Source organism: Rhinoraja longicauda, chromosome 9 (assembly GCF_053455715.1).
Source record: "Rhinoraja longicauda isolate Sanriku21f chromosome 9, sRhiLon1.1, whole genome shotgun sequence".
In the NCBI taxonomy this organism is placed as follows: Eukaryota; Metazoa; Chordata; class Chondrichthyes; order Rajiformes; family Arhynchobatidae; genus Rhinoraja; species Rhinoraja longicauda.
In genome coordinates this window covers 46142721-46154847 of record NC_135961.1, presented here as the reverse complement: position 1 = coordinate 46154847, position 12127 = coordinate 46142721, and the positions used below count along the sequence as shown (strand labels likewise).

Here is a 12127-nt window from a genome sequence, read left to right as displayed (position 1 = left end):
CTAGCTCTCTCTTGAACTTATTCATTTCTCCAGAGATGCTGCCTGACCGCTGGGTTGATGCAGCGCTTTGTGTCTGTTCCCTGCAAGGTCTTTGCCGCCGGTGCCGCCCTTTGTTCCCCAGCGCCGCCGCAGCCCGCGTGACGTCACGGATAGCCGCGTGGCCGCGGGCGAGGGCGCGTGCGCAGAGCGGCGGCACGGAGCCGCTCGAGCATCCTCCCCAACAGTCAGCGATGGCGTCGGCGGTGGTCGCCGCGGCCGGAGAGGCAGCGACGGCGGGCACCCGCGGGCTGGAGCAGAAGAAGTTCGAGTACTTCTCCTCCATCAGCCCAATGGCGAGGAAGATCATGCTAGAGAAGGAGAAGATCCGGGAGAAGTACGGGCCGCGCTGGGACAAGCTGGAGCCCCGGGAGCAGGAGGAGATCATCGATTGCTGGATGGTGGATCCGCAGGTCCGCAGCCGCTACAGCCGCCACCGGGTGTCGCGGGAGGAGGCGGTCAGCTACCCCCGCCTGCAGCTGCAGACCGGACAGAAGATCGTGCACTTCGGGGAGGAGGTGAGGCTGTGGGGAGGAGGGATGTCCGTCCGTCCCGTCCATCTATACCCCGTCCTCGTCCCTGCCTGTCCTCTGCGCCCCGCCCCTATCCACCCAAACCCGTCCCTCCCCCGTCTATCACCCCCCCCCCCCCGTCCATCTATACCCCGTCCCTGCCTGTCCTCCACGCCCCTATCCACCCAAACCCGTCCCTCCCCCGTCTACCCCCGACCCTCCCTGTCCTGTCGACCCCCGTCCTGTCTACCCCCCGTCCTGTCCAGACCCCGTCCTAAACCTCGTTCCCCGTCCCCTGAAACAGGCAGAAAGGCTGGGGATTGGGGCCGCTGGCACACCGGCCTCTGGCCGCGACGGGTGTGCCGGGCATCGAGCCCCAGCCCGCAGTATGTCAGGAATGCCGGCCACTGTGAAGCCACCGTGGCTTCCCTGCTCTTTTTTTCCTAGAATAGTGGTTTATTGTAAGTTACACTTTAAATAAGCCTGGGGTAACCTGCGAAAATTACCACGACGACCAAACGAAAGTTGCTGCGAAGGTCATTCGGTCCATCCTGTTCATGCCGGCCAGTGTACTGTCTTAGTTTCCTGCCTCCCCTTCCCGACTCCGGTTATTACCTGGGTGTGCTAGAGGGTAAAATGTTGGAGACATAAATCCTTGTCACCGTTAGAGGCAGGGGTCTCCGGACCCCAACATTCAGATTGGGGGTGCGGTGGGGACGGCCAGATCTGTTTTAATCCTTTTTAAAGTTAATTTAGAGCCATGTTTCCGAGACATTGACTGGAAGGCATGAATATTCCCCCTCACCTGTCCAGGCTAAACCACTCACTCCACAGTTATCCTTTGTTCCAAAGAAAACAACCCCATTCTTGCCCATTCTCCGAATAGTAATTCTTCAACCCAGGTAACGTAGTCGTAAATCTCCTCTACGATGATATAAAATATCTAGAGAAGTATTTGTGGATGGCACTCCCAATGGAGTTAATTTAATGGATAGTGGGTTAATGCTCCATGCGAAGACTTTGCTTAATGGATAAAATGTGTAGAGGGCTAAATAGAAGGTGTTGCGGAGCAAGTGATCACTCCTGGGGAATGTGTTAGGGTTTCTGAAGAGATCTAGAGGAGAGTAGATAACACATATAACCCAGAGTCAAAATAGTACACAATTTTCAAATGCCAGAGTTCAGGATTGCATACTGAATGCAAAAGATGAGAAAGGTTTAGCTATGATTCATGCTGAAGACAGTGGGATTATGTTTAAAGTATATACCATGAAGGGTATATACTACTTCCCATTTCAAGGAATCAAACAGCAAGGGTGTTTTGTAACGTGAGCATTCATGGGCATGGAATTTTTTCATCTTCGCCCAAATTCCTTGCAGAAGAGTAAATAGGGCAAGGGGAAGATATAAACCAGTTCTGTAAATGGGAAGGAAAATCTACACTGTCAGAAATTGGTGGGGCAGAATCAGGGCGATTGGCCAGTTCCCTGATTAAGACAGATGTCCGCAGCATAAGAAACAGCATGAGAGTTGGAAACACAAATTCCATATAAAGTGAATGATGTAGAAATAGCAGAACTATTCTGTGCATTTTAGGTATTAAAATATTTCAGGCATTTGAGATTCTAAGCAGAATTGGAATTCTAAGCTGCAGTATTTTAAAAATAACTCAGCGAGGCAGTAGAAGCGACATGGGCTATTCAGGAAATTCAAAAGATGTAGGACTCCAGTTTGAATTGCTTGCTGTTTGATGCTCTTGGAAGCCAAGACATAAATAATCAAGATCAGGAATCAAGTCACAAAATAATGTGATTGGGCAGGGGTAAATGGAATGACTTCCATAATGGACTTGTACAAGAGTTCGACATCAGTATCATTTAAATTAATAAGCGATCAGGCCAAACTAGCTTTGGAGATATAACAGGCCAGCATACAGCAAATCCTGCACATAGATAGTGACTGCAATCTGATTGAATTTAATATTAGACTTGAGAAGGAAATGTTCAAAACCAACCCAAGCTGGTATTGATTGCATCCTGATTGGATGCTTTCTACGGTGCATCTAAACATAGCACAAAAAGTAAGGAAATTTGTGTTTGGTAGATTATTTCTTTGTTGTAACAATGCTTCTTGGCAATAAATCTTATACCGTTGGGAAGCCTGTTTATTTCCCTTTTAAATGGTGCCACATTTGTAAGGAACATGCATTTGTGGGATGAGCAGCAGAGCTGAGTATATGGGTTGCGCCCATGAAAAATTTGCCAAATCTTCTCTGCCAATGCCAAACAGCTTATTCTGCTGTTGCTATTGACTCTTGTTTTGAGCTTCTGGTACCCCCAGGTGCTGACAATCAGGTGCCTGATTGGCACCTGATTGGCAGCATCTGTGAGCATGGGCCCTGCTACAGTGGTCAGTAGGTGTCTGCTCCAAGAATCGGCATGCCACGTTTGACTGATCTGGATAGGGCCCGTGCGATAGGGCAACTTCAAGCTGGTGTTCCGCAAAACCAAGTTGCGGCATTATTTGGAGTGAGCCCTAGTACCATCTCCAAAGAGAAGGCCAAGTTCCATATAACGGGGGATGTCAGAGACAGGCCGCGAAGTGGGCGTCCCAAGAAGTCGACATCCGAAGAAGACCGTTTCCTCACCCTGTCAGCACTTAGGAACCGTAGGCTGTCTTCTACAGATTTGCAGTCAAGGTTTGCAGGACGATATGGCCGACGGCTCTCTGCCCAGACAATTCGGAACAGACTGCACGCAGCCGATCTCCGGTCTCATAGGGCTGCCAGGAGGCCTGCCATGACTGCTCTTCACCGTCAGGCCCGTTTGTGCTGGTGTCGGCAACACGTGCACTGGAACCTGAACATGTGGAGGAACGTTATGTTCAGCAATGAGTCCAGATTCTGCCTTCGGCAGTTGGATCATAGGGTCAAAGTGTGGAGAAGACGCGGAGAACGCTATGCTGATTGCTGCACCGATAGAGTAACATCTTTTGGTGGAGGCAGTGTGATGGTGTGGGGCGGCATCTCCCTCACTGGAAAAACGAGGGTTGTCATCATTGGAGGCTATCTCAATGCAGAGAGATATCGAGATGAGATTCTGCAACCAGTGGCAATCCCATATCTCCACAGTCTGGGACCGAACTCTATCCTCCAAGATGACAATGCTCGCCCCCACAGAGCAGGGTTTCTCAGAGACTACCTCCAGAATTTGGGAGTGGAGAGGATGGAATGGCCTGCCAGCAGTCCTGACCTCAACCCCATTGAACACTTGTGGGATCAGCTTGGGCGTGCTGTTCGTGCCAGAGTGACCAACACAACCACGTTGGCTGACTTGCGACAAATGCTGGTTGAAGAATGGGATGCCATCCCACAACAGTGTGTGACCAGGCTGGTGACCAGCATGAGGAGGAGGTGGTGCCAGGCTGTTGTGGCTGTGTATGGTTCTTCCACACGCTACTGAGGCTCCTGTTTATTAAATGAATAAATTGTTAAATTGCCAATATGTCTTGTTTCTTCAGACTTCAATCATCCAATCCACCAAACAACACCGAACAAGAGTCAATGGCAGAATAAGCTGTTTGGCATTGGCAGAGAAGATTTGGCAGATTTTTCATGGGCGCAGCCCACATACTCAGCTCTGCTGCTCATCCCACAAATGCATGTTCCTTACAAATGTGGCACCATTTAAAAGGGAAATAAACAGGCTTTCCAACGGTATAAGATTTATTGCCAAGAAGCATTGTTACAACAAATAAATAATCTACCAAACACAAATTTCCTTACTTTTTGGCTATGTTTATATAAAGTAAGAAGAGTCATCAGTGAGATGCAGAATTTCCTTAGTTTTCTGAGGGGGTAGAGGAGTTTGTGTGTTTTCTTGGCCACAGTATGATTGAACCAGAACAAATTGTTGGTGACATTTATTTCTGCAGTTCCTTGTGTACTTGCTACATATGATCTCTTCCTCGAAAAATCCGTGATATTCTGAGGTCATGAAAGATGATGCATCCAATATTTTTTCCTTTGTGTCTTGTAGAATAACAAATATACTTAATTAACTGTTTATTTTGCAATCTTAGGATATTACATGGCAAGATGAACACTCGGCTCCATTCTCTTGGGAAACCAAGGTATGCTGTGCACAATCTTTCTTCCTCGGTAATGTTAGTCACTTGTGTCAATGCATAAAATATTTTTTTAAACAAAATCTTGTGCTAAAATTATAAAATCACATGCACAATGAACAATTTGAGTATTTCCTTTTGCCTTTTATGTGAGGGGCAAAATTCTTATCTTATGTTTAGAAAAAAAAACACAATAGTAAAACTTGACAATCTGCTATCTGATTGTTCAGCATCTAGTTCATTGACTGCTGATTTCCACATCCTCTGACATATCCTTGAAAATTCACCCGGTTCACTAAAATTTATTGTACAGCAGTTCTGCTAGAATAAGACCTTAAGACATAGGACCATTGAGTCTGCTCTACCATTTGATTTTGATTGATCTATTTTTCCCTCTCAACCATATTCTCCTGCCTTCTCCATAACCTTTGACATCCATACTAATCAAGAACCTATCAATCTTTAAAAATACCCAATGATTTGACCTCCATCGCCATCTGTGACAATGGATTCCCTGATTCATCACCCTCTGGCTAAAGAAATTCCTCCTCGTCTCCATTCTAAAGGTTCAATTTTGTATTCTGAGGCTGTGCCCGATGGTTCTAGACGTTCCCACTACTGGAAGCATCATCTCCACATCCGCTCTATCTAGGCCTTTTATTATTTGGTAGGTTTCAGTGAGATACCCCATCATCTTTCTAAACTCCAGCAAGTACAGGCCTATAACCTTAAAAAAAACATTGTACGTTAACCCAATCATCCCCGGGATCATTCTCATAAATCTGTGGACCCTCTCCAATGACAGCACATCATCCCTCCGATATGGGGGTCCAAAACTGCTCACAATATTCAAAATCTGGCCTGACCAATGCCACATATAGCCTAAGATTTACATCCTTGCGTTTATATTCTAGTCTGCTCAAAATGAATATTAACATTTCATTTGCCTTCCATACTACTGACTCATCCTGCAAATTAAACTTTTTGGAATCATGCACCAGCACTCCAAGTCCCTTTGCACCACTGCTTTCAGAATCCTCTCAACATTTAGAAAATAGTCTAATCATTTCCTCCTCCTACCAAAGTGCATGACAGCACACTTTGCTAGGCAATTGATGCTTGGATTAGAGGGTATTACCTACAAGGAGAGGCCATACAGACTTGGATTGTTTTCTCTGGAGGTTGTAGGGACACTTGATAGAATTATATAAAATTATGAGAGGCATAGACAAGGTAGACAGAGACAGTCAGAATCTATTTCCCAGGATAGAAATATCAAATACTAGAGGGCACAGATTTACGGTGAGGGCAAAATTTAGAGGTGATATGCAGAGCTAGATTGTCACCACAGAGGGTGGTACGTGTCTGGAACACACTGCTGGGGGTGGTGGTGGAGGCAGATACGATAGTGGCATTTAAAAGACTTTTGGATAAGCACATGGTTATGCAGGGAATGACAGATATGGATTACACGCAGGTAGATGGTCTTGGCATCATGTTCACCACAGACATTGTGAGCTGAACGGCCTGTTCCTGTGCTTTACTGTTCAATGTTTAATCAGTTTGATGATGTTATCAGTGATCTATCCCAAATGGCTAATATGAAATGGATTTGAGACAATGAAATAGTTTGTGACCTGACGAGAGAGAGAGAGCGAGCTCATGGAAAGGAAAGCATACAGTAGATGTGAAATACTATGTTAGGCTGAATGTATTTCCACTTGAAATTGGAGCACACAAGACATTTTTGTTTACTCCATATGTATAATCTTGAGTCCTGCTCTTCCAAGCAGCCACTGGTGAAAGATCTGTGAGGAAACAAGAATATTTTGGTGAATGTACTGTTCTCGGTATACATTAAATGAAATGTACTTTTCACTAGTCTTCACTTTTCAGCTCAACTAATTTTTAATAATTTCAGAGTCAAATGGAATTCAGCTTTGCCTGCACTCCTGCTGCAGAACCAGTGGTTTCTGCACAGAGTGAACACCGACAGCCAGTCAAGATATCCCAAGGAAATCACCAACATAAAACATCTCAGGGAGGTCAGCCAATCAAACAAGCACAAAATGGAAAGGTGCCAAGTACAGATTGTCCAGCACAGGTCAAAAAGGAAGAGTCATCATCCTTCTGGAAACTGAGTACAGAAAGATCTAAGATGGAAGGTGAGCAATCTGATTACCAGTATGTAACTCCAAGTCAGATAAAGTCAATGGAGAAAGGAGAAAAGCCAGTTCCTTCCTATTTGAGACAAGAGTCTTCAAAGGAGAAGGATGAAAATAAATCCGATAAACCTTGGACGAAGAAACAAGAGCGAATAATCAACACCAATGTCTCATCCGTGTTCATCGACATGGACAAGCCACGTGCAAGCCAGCCTTCATTTGGCATACGTGAAGATGTTTTGGCCCCTAGCCAAACTGAGAAATCTCCAGATAAAAAGAATGTTGCAAAGGAATCAGAAGATGAAGAGAGGGATGACTCCTGTGCATCTGATACACCATTTTTCTCACAGGTACAGTATGGTTTAATGTGGGTTATATAACTATAATGGTATAACTGCATCAATAGAGTATCAGAGCGAATGGTATTATTTTGCTTTAAATTAATTTTTAATAATTTATTACTATACAAACCCATTTCAACCACAAATCTTAAAAATGTTTCGGAGTGGGTAATGCTGATATTCTTTTGAATCGTTTCTTCCTCCTGGATCAAGAAGAATATTTGGTGTATCCAAAAAGATTGCGAGTTGGAACGAGAATAAATATGGGGAAGGCAAGCATGGTGGCACAATGGTAACGTTGCTGCCTTACAGTGCCAGAGAACCGGGCTCGATCCTGACTATGGGTGCTGTCTGTACAGAGTTTGAACATTCTCCCTGTGACGGCGTGGGTTTTCTCAGGGTGCTCCGGTTTCTTCCAACACTCCATAGACGTAGAGGTTTGTAGATTAATTGGCTTGGTATAATTGTATATTGTCCCTAGTGTGTGGAGGATAGTGTAAATGTGCAGGATCGCTGGTCGGCGCAGACTCAGTGGGCTGAGGGGCCTGTTTCCGCGCTGTATCTCTAAACTAAAACTAATGCTAGGTGTTAGGTGTTTATTACTAACCTGTGGTAAGTTTATGTTCATAAATTTCATTTTTCTTAAAATAATTAAAAACTAGTTGCTGTCTTCAAGTTTTGACAGTGATCTTTGATAGAAAAGACCATAGAATCATACAATATGGAAATTGGCCATTTGGCTCACCACCTCCAAGCTAACCAGTGGACATCCCTCCATATTAAACAGACCTTTCAGCATCTGACTCACTGTCTTCTACACCTAGGTGATTCAAGTGTTCATGGAGACACTTCTTAAATGCTGTCTGTGACTCTGCTTCCACCATTCTCTCTAGCAGTACTTTCCAGTTACTTGCCACTCATTGGGTGAAAAACATCCCCCTCCAACCCCTCAAAATCTCTAACCCCCTTACCCTAAATCAGTGTTCTCTAGTTTTATTCACCTCTTGTAAGAGATAACGGTTCTGCAGTCTACCCTATCTATACCCCTCTTAACTTTATAAACCTAAAATCATGTCATTTCTTAACTTGCTCCATTCCAGGGACAACTGGCCTATCCTCTCCAGTCTCTCCTGAAAACAGTCCATACCAGGCAATATCCAGACAAATCTCCTCTGCACCCACTCCAGTACTATTTTATCCTTCCTACAGTGTGGTGACCAGACAGATTCAAGAACACCTTCCTGCTGTTATCATATTCTTGAATTGACCTCTCATAGACTAGCTATGCATTCCTGATATTCCTATCTACCTTGCTTTGGCTCTTGTACTTTTTATAAACTGCATGTTCTCCATAGCTCTGGCTCTATATTTATCATTGTGTTTGTTTTTTTTTGTACTACCTAATGTAATGGTGTTCAGTATGATTTTCCTGGATAAACCAATACATTATTGCATAGTTTTGGTGCATTGTTGTTGATCTCTGTGACAATAATAAACCAATACTGTGCAATAACATTTATTTTATGATTTACGGGGCAATCATTCCTAATAACCCTGGGAATGGTAGTGGTGAGTTGCCACCTTGAACTATTGTGGTATATGTGGAGAGGGTGTTGCCACATTATTGAGATCCATGGTCTAGGTCTGAAGATGGGTCTCGACCCAAAACGTCACCCATTTCTTCTCTCCAGAGATGCTGAGTCTCGCTTGAGTTACTCCAGCATTTTGTGTCTCATCTTTGGTTTAAACCAGCATCTGCAGTTCCTTCAGACACATTGAGATCCAGGAGTTGGACTGAGGGATGATGAATGACAATTATATCTCCAAATTTAAAGGTGATGTTCCCATGCACTTATGTTTCAGTACTTGGAGAGAGAGATTGTGGATTTGAGAAGTTCTGCCAAATAGCTTTGAGTAATTGAAACAATTTTTCTTGGTGGGAGAGAATTAAAGTTTAGGATATCTCTCAAGCTACTTTGTCTGAGGCAGTTCGGAGAAGATTCATTAGTCTGATTCCTGGAGTGAAGAGGTTGTCATATTGTAAAAGGAGTCCAAAAGAATGAGAGGTATACACCTTGAATTATTGATTCCAATGCAGCTAGACAGAGTAGATATTCAGAGGACAAGGAGGGTGGGGAGCATCTAGAATTCAGGGCATAATTTCAAATTGCTGAATTCCTTGCATAAGATGGAGGTAAGATGACAGTCATGAATCTTTGGAGTTCTCTATGCCACATACCTGTAAAAGCCAAATCATTATTTTAAACCAAGATGGATTTTTTTGGTCTCTTGGGGAATTGAGTGTTAGACAAAAACAGGTAGCAGAGACTAATATCAGTTTTACTATGACCTTGCTCCAGCAGGCTCAATGGACCCCATGAACTACTCCTGTTTGTTCTGAAACTGTTTGTGCACCACTCATCCATACAATTGTAGTGTGTACCACTATGCCACTGTGTGCCCTTTGGGTAGTGGAAAGACATTTGGCAGTTGCTTACTGTTGAACATCCAGTACTTACATAAATGTCCTGTTAAGTTTCAATGGTAGGGAACTTCGTGAAGGTAATGCAAGTGAATGATTAGACTTGTACTTTAAAATACAGTTGTTCCCCAGTGCTTGTGGGGCATGTTGCATTAATATAATTGAAGTGTTTGTATATTTGATGCAATTAATAGCTTACTATCTAGTGGATGAGATTGATAATTGGTAATAGCATGTCTCTTGTACAAGAAGTCTTGTGGGATGCAGCAGTGATGTATGAAAATAAATTAAAAGTCCTCTCCAGAAATGTCTTTTAAAATCATTGTCCAAGGGATTCGTGGAGTAAATATGACTAAATAATGTTACAAATGGTTCTAGAACATTTTTTTCATATTCTCTTCCTACAGATCAATAAGGGCAATTCCATTCGAAAAACAGGCTTTGACTTCTTGGACAATTGGTAATCTTCTTACTTGCTTCAGAATTCATAACAGCCAAAAAAAACAGTCCAACTATAAGCATGGATCACATTTGGATAAAACTGTTACTCAAATACTCCAGTTTGTCATTTAAACTAACGCTAACATTTTTACATTGTGTTCTTCGCAGTATGTATGAAATGGGTTGACTTTCTATAAATTGGAAATGTCCTTGGATTATAGGCATATGGTTACATTGAACAGAATCTGTTTACCTTCTAATATCCTAATGTAGGGCACATATACAGTTCAAGTCAGAATTCTGATTTCAAGGGAGAATTCTCCAGGTAACTATTCCATCAGTCCTCTTGCAAATGACATTGCTTCAGATAATTGTCTCGGCTCCCAAGGAAACCTGGATCACAGAAGATAATAAATGGATGTTATGGCACATACAGGTAGTGATATCAAATTCAAAACTAACTTCAAGACAACTGCCATCTTTTCCTAAATAGATGAAATTACATTATTCCAACAGATGAGTTTTTGACATTTGTTCTTGCTGCAACATGCTTTCTGATTTAGGTTTACCATGTTGGAATCCAAAGTGTAAACATTTCACTGAACTGATTAGTGAAAGTATTGCCGTAGGAGGAATAATGGTATTTGATTGGACTGGTGATGAAAATGTCTCACTTCAACTTAAAGCAGCAGCTGGAACTTTAAAATGTTACAGAGTGTTTTCTTTTAAATGGATTTGAAACAAATTTCTCAGTAAAAAATGGACACGGTCTCGGTATGTTTAAATATCAACCTTTACCTTTGTGTCAAGCTCGTTCAGCTGGAAGCGAAATGATGGGAAGACTTGCTGGTTCCAAATGTAGTTTAGATAGTTAAATTCTATAACTTGAAAAATCAATTTAATAGTAAAATTGGTTCATTGTTTAAAAGTCCTGGCAGATTAAAAAATACTGCAGAGTTATGTTTGATTCATTTTATAGCTGTTTTTCATTGAAACAAAATACATTTTCTCTGCGGATTGAGACTCTTTGGACATACTCATAATAGAATTACCATATTCACAAAGATATGCAATAAAAGAGTAAAATCCCCAATTTGTTGATAGCCTTTCAGTGTGACATCAAAATTTAAAAGAACTTTGTTCGATAACATTTTAAACAGTAGCCAGTAAACAGCTCACTTGTTAAATTCTCTTCCATCCAATGACAAAACCTCAGTTTAAATATAATTTAAAATGTTCTGTGCTTATACCCAAATGTATTTATAATGTATTATATTGTTTTTATACTTCATACTTGTAGATGCTGTAGACTACATCTGTTATTTATCATCATTTAAATGTAGCAGTCTTCTCTAAATATTGGCCATTGTAAAGGCTGTCAGTTGTTCACAATTCTGCAATTTTCAGCTGGCTTAATGTTTTTGTTGACATTGAATTGCATTAAATTAAAGTCTTATGCTTTACTGAAATGAACTGCATTTGTTTTCATATCAATACCCAGTACCCAGCTATTGACATAACTCCAGTTGATGATTGAATTATAAAACATGGGCTATGCTTTGTATTTTGTGGGATAGAGATGTTGCTAGCAAGGGAAACAGCTGTTACTCATACATAAACAAAATGCTGGAGTAACTCAGCGTGTAGGAAACTAACTGCAGATGCTGAAACAAATCGAAGGTATCACAAAATGCTGGAGTAACTCAGCGGGTCAGGCAGCATCTGGAGAGAAGGAATGGGTGATGTTTCGGGTCGAGACCCTTCTTCAGAAGAAGTCTTCGTCTGAAGAAAGGTCTCGATCCGAAATGTCACCCATTCCTTCTCTCCAGAGATGCTGCCTGACCCGCTGAGTTACTCCAGCATTTTGTGTCCACCTTCAATTTAAACCAGCATCTGCAGTTTTCTTTCCTACACATCTTGTTGCTCATACATAATTGCTTTGCCCACATTAGGTCCATATTATCACCACTTTTAATGAAATTCAATCAAGTTTATAAGACATGAGCTGTCGTGGACCAAGTCATG

The 12127-nt window shown here is 42.4% G+C and overlaps 1 protein-coding gene across 1 annotated transcript; it reads left to right on the top strand.

Annotated features, from left to right (window-relative positions):
• Window positions 1–184: 184 nt before the first annotated feature.
• On the top strand, window positions 185–11532 carry c9h1orf198 (chromosome 9 C1orf198 homolog). The gene is made up of 4 exons (XM_078405385.1): window positions 185–554; window positions 4629–4679; window positions 6595–7188; window positions 10069–11532. Exons 1-4 carry the CDS (start codon window positions 231–233, stop codon window positions 10123–10125), a joined length of 1026 nt encoding a protein of 341 aa, XP_078261511.1. The 5' UTR covers window positions 185–230; the 3' UTR covers window positions 10126–11532.
• Window positions 11533–12127: the final 595 nt, after the last annotated feature.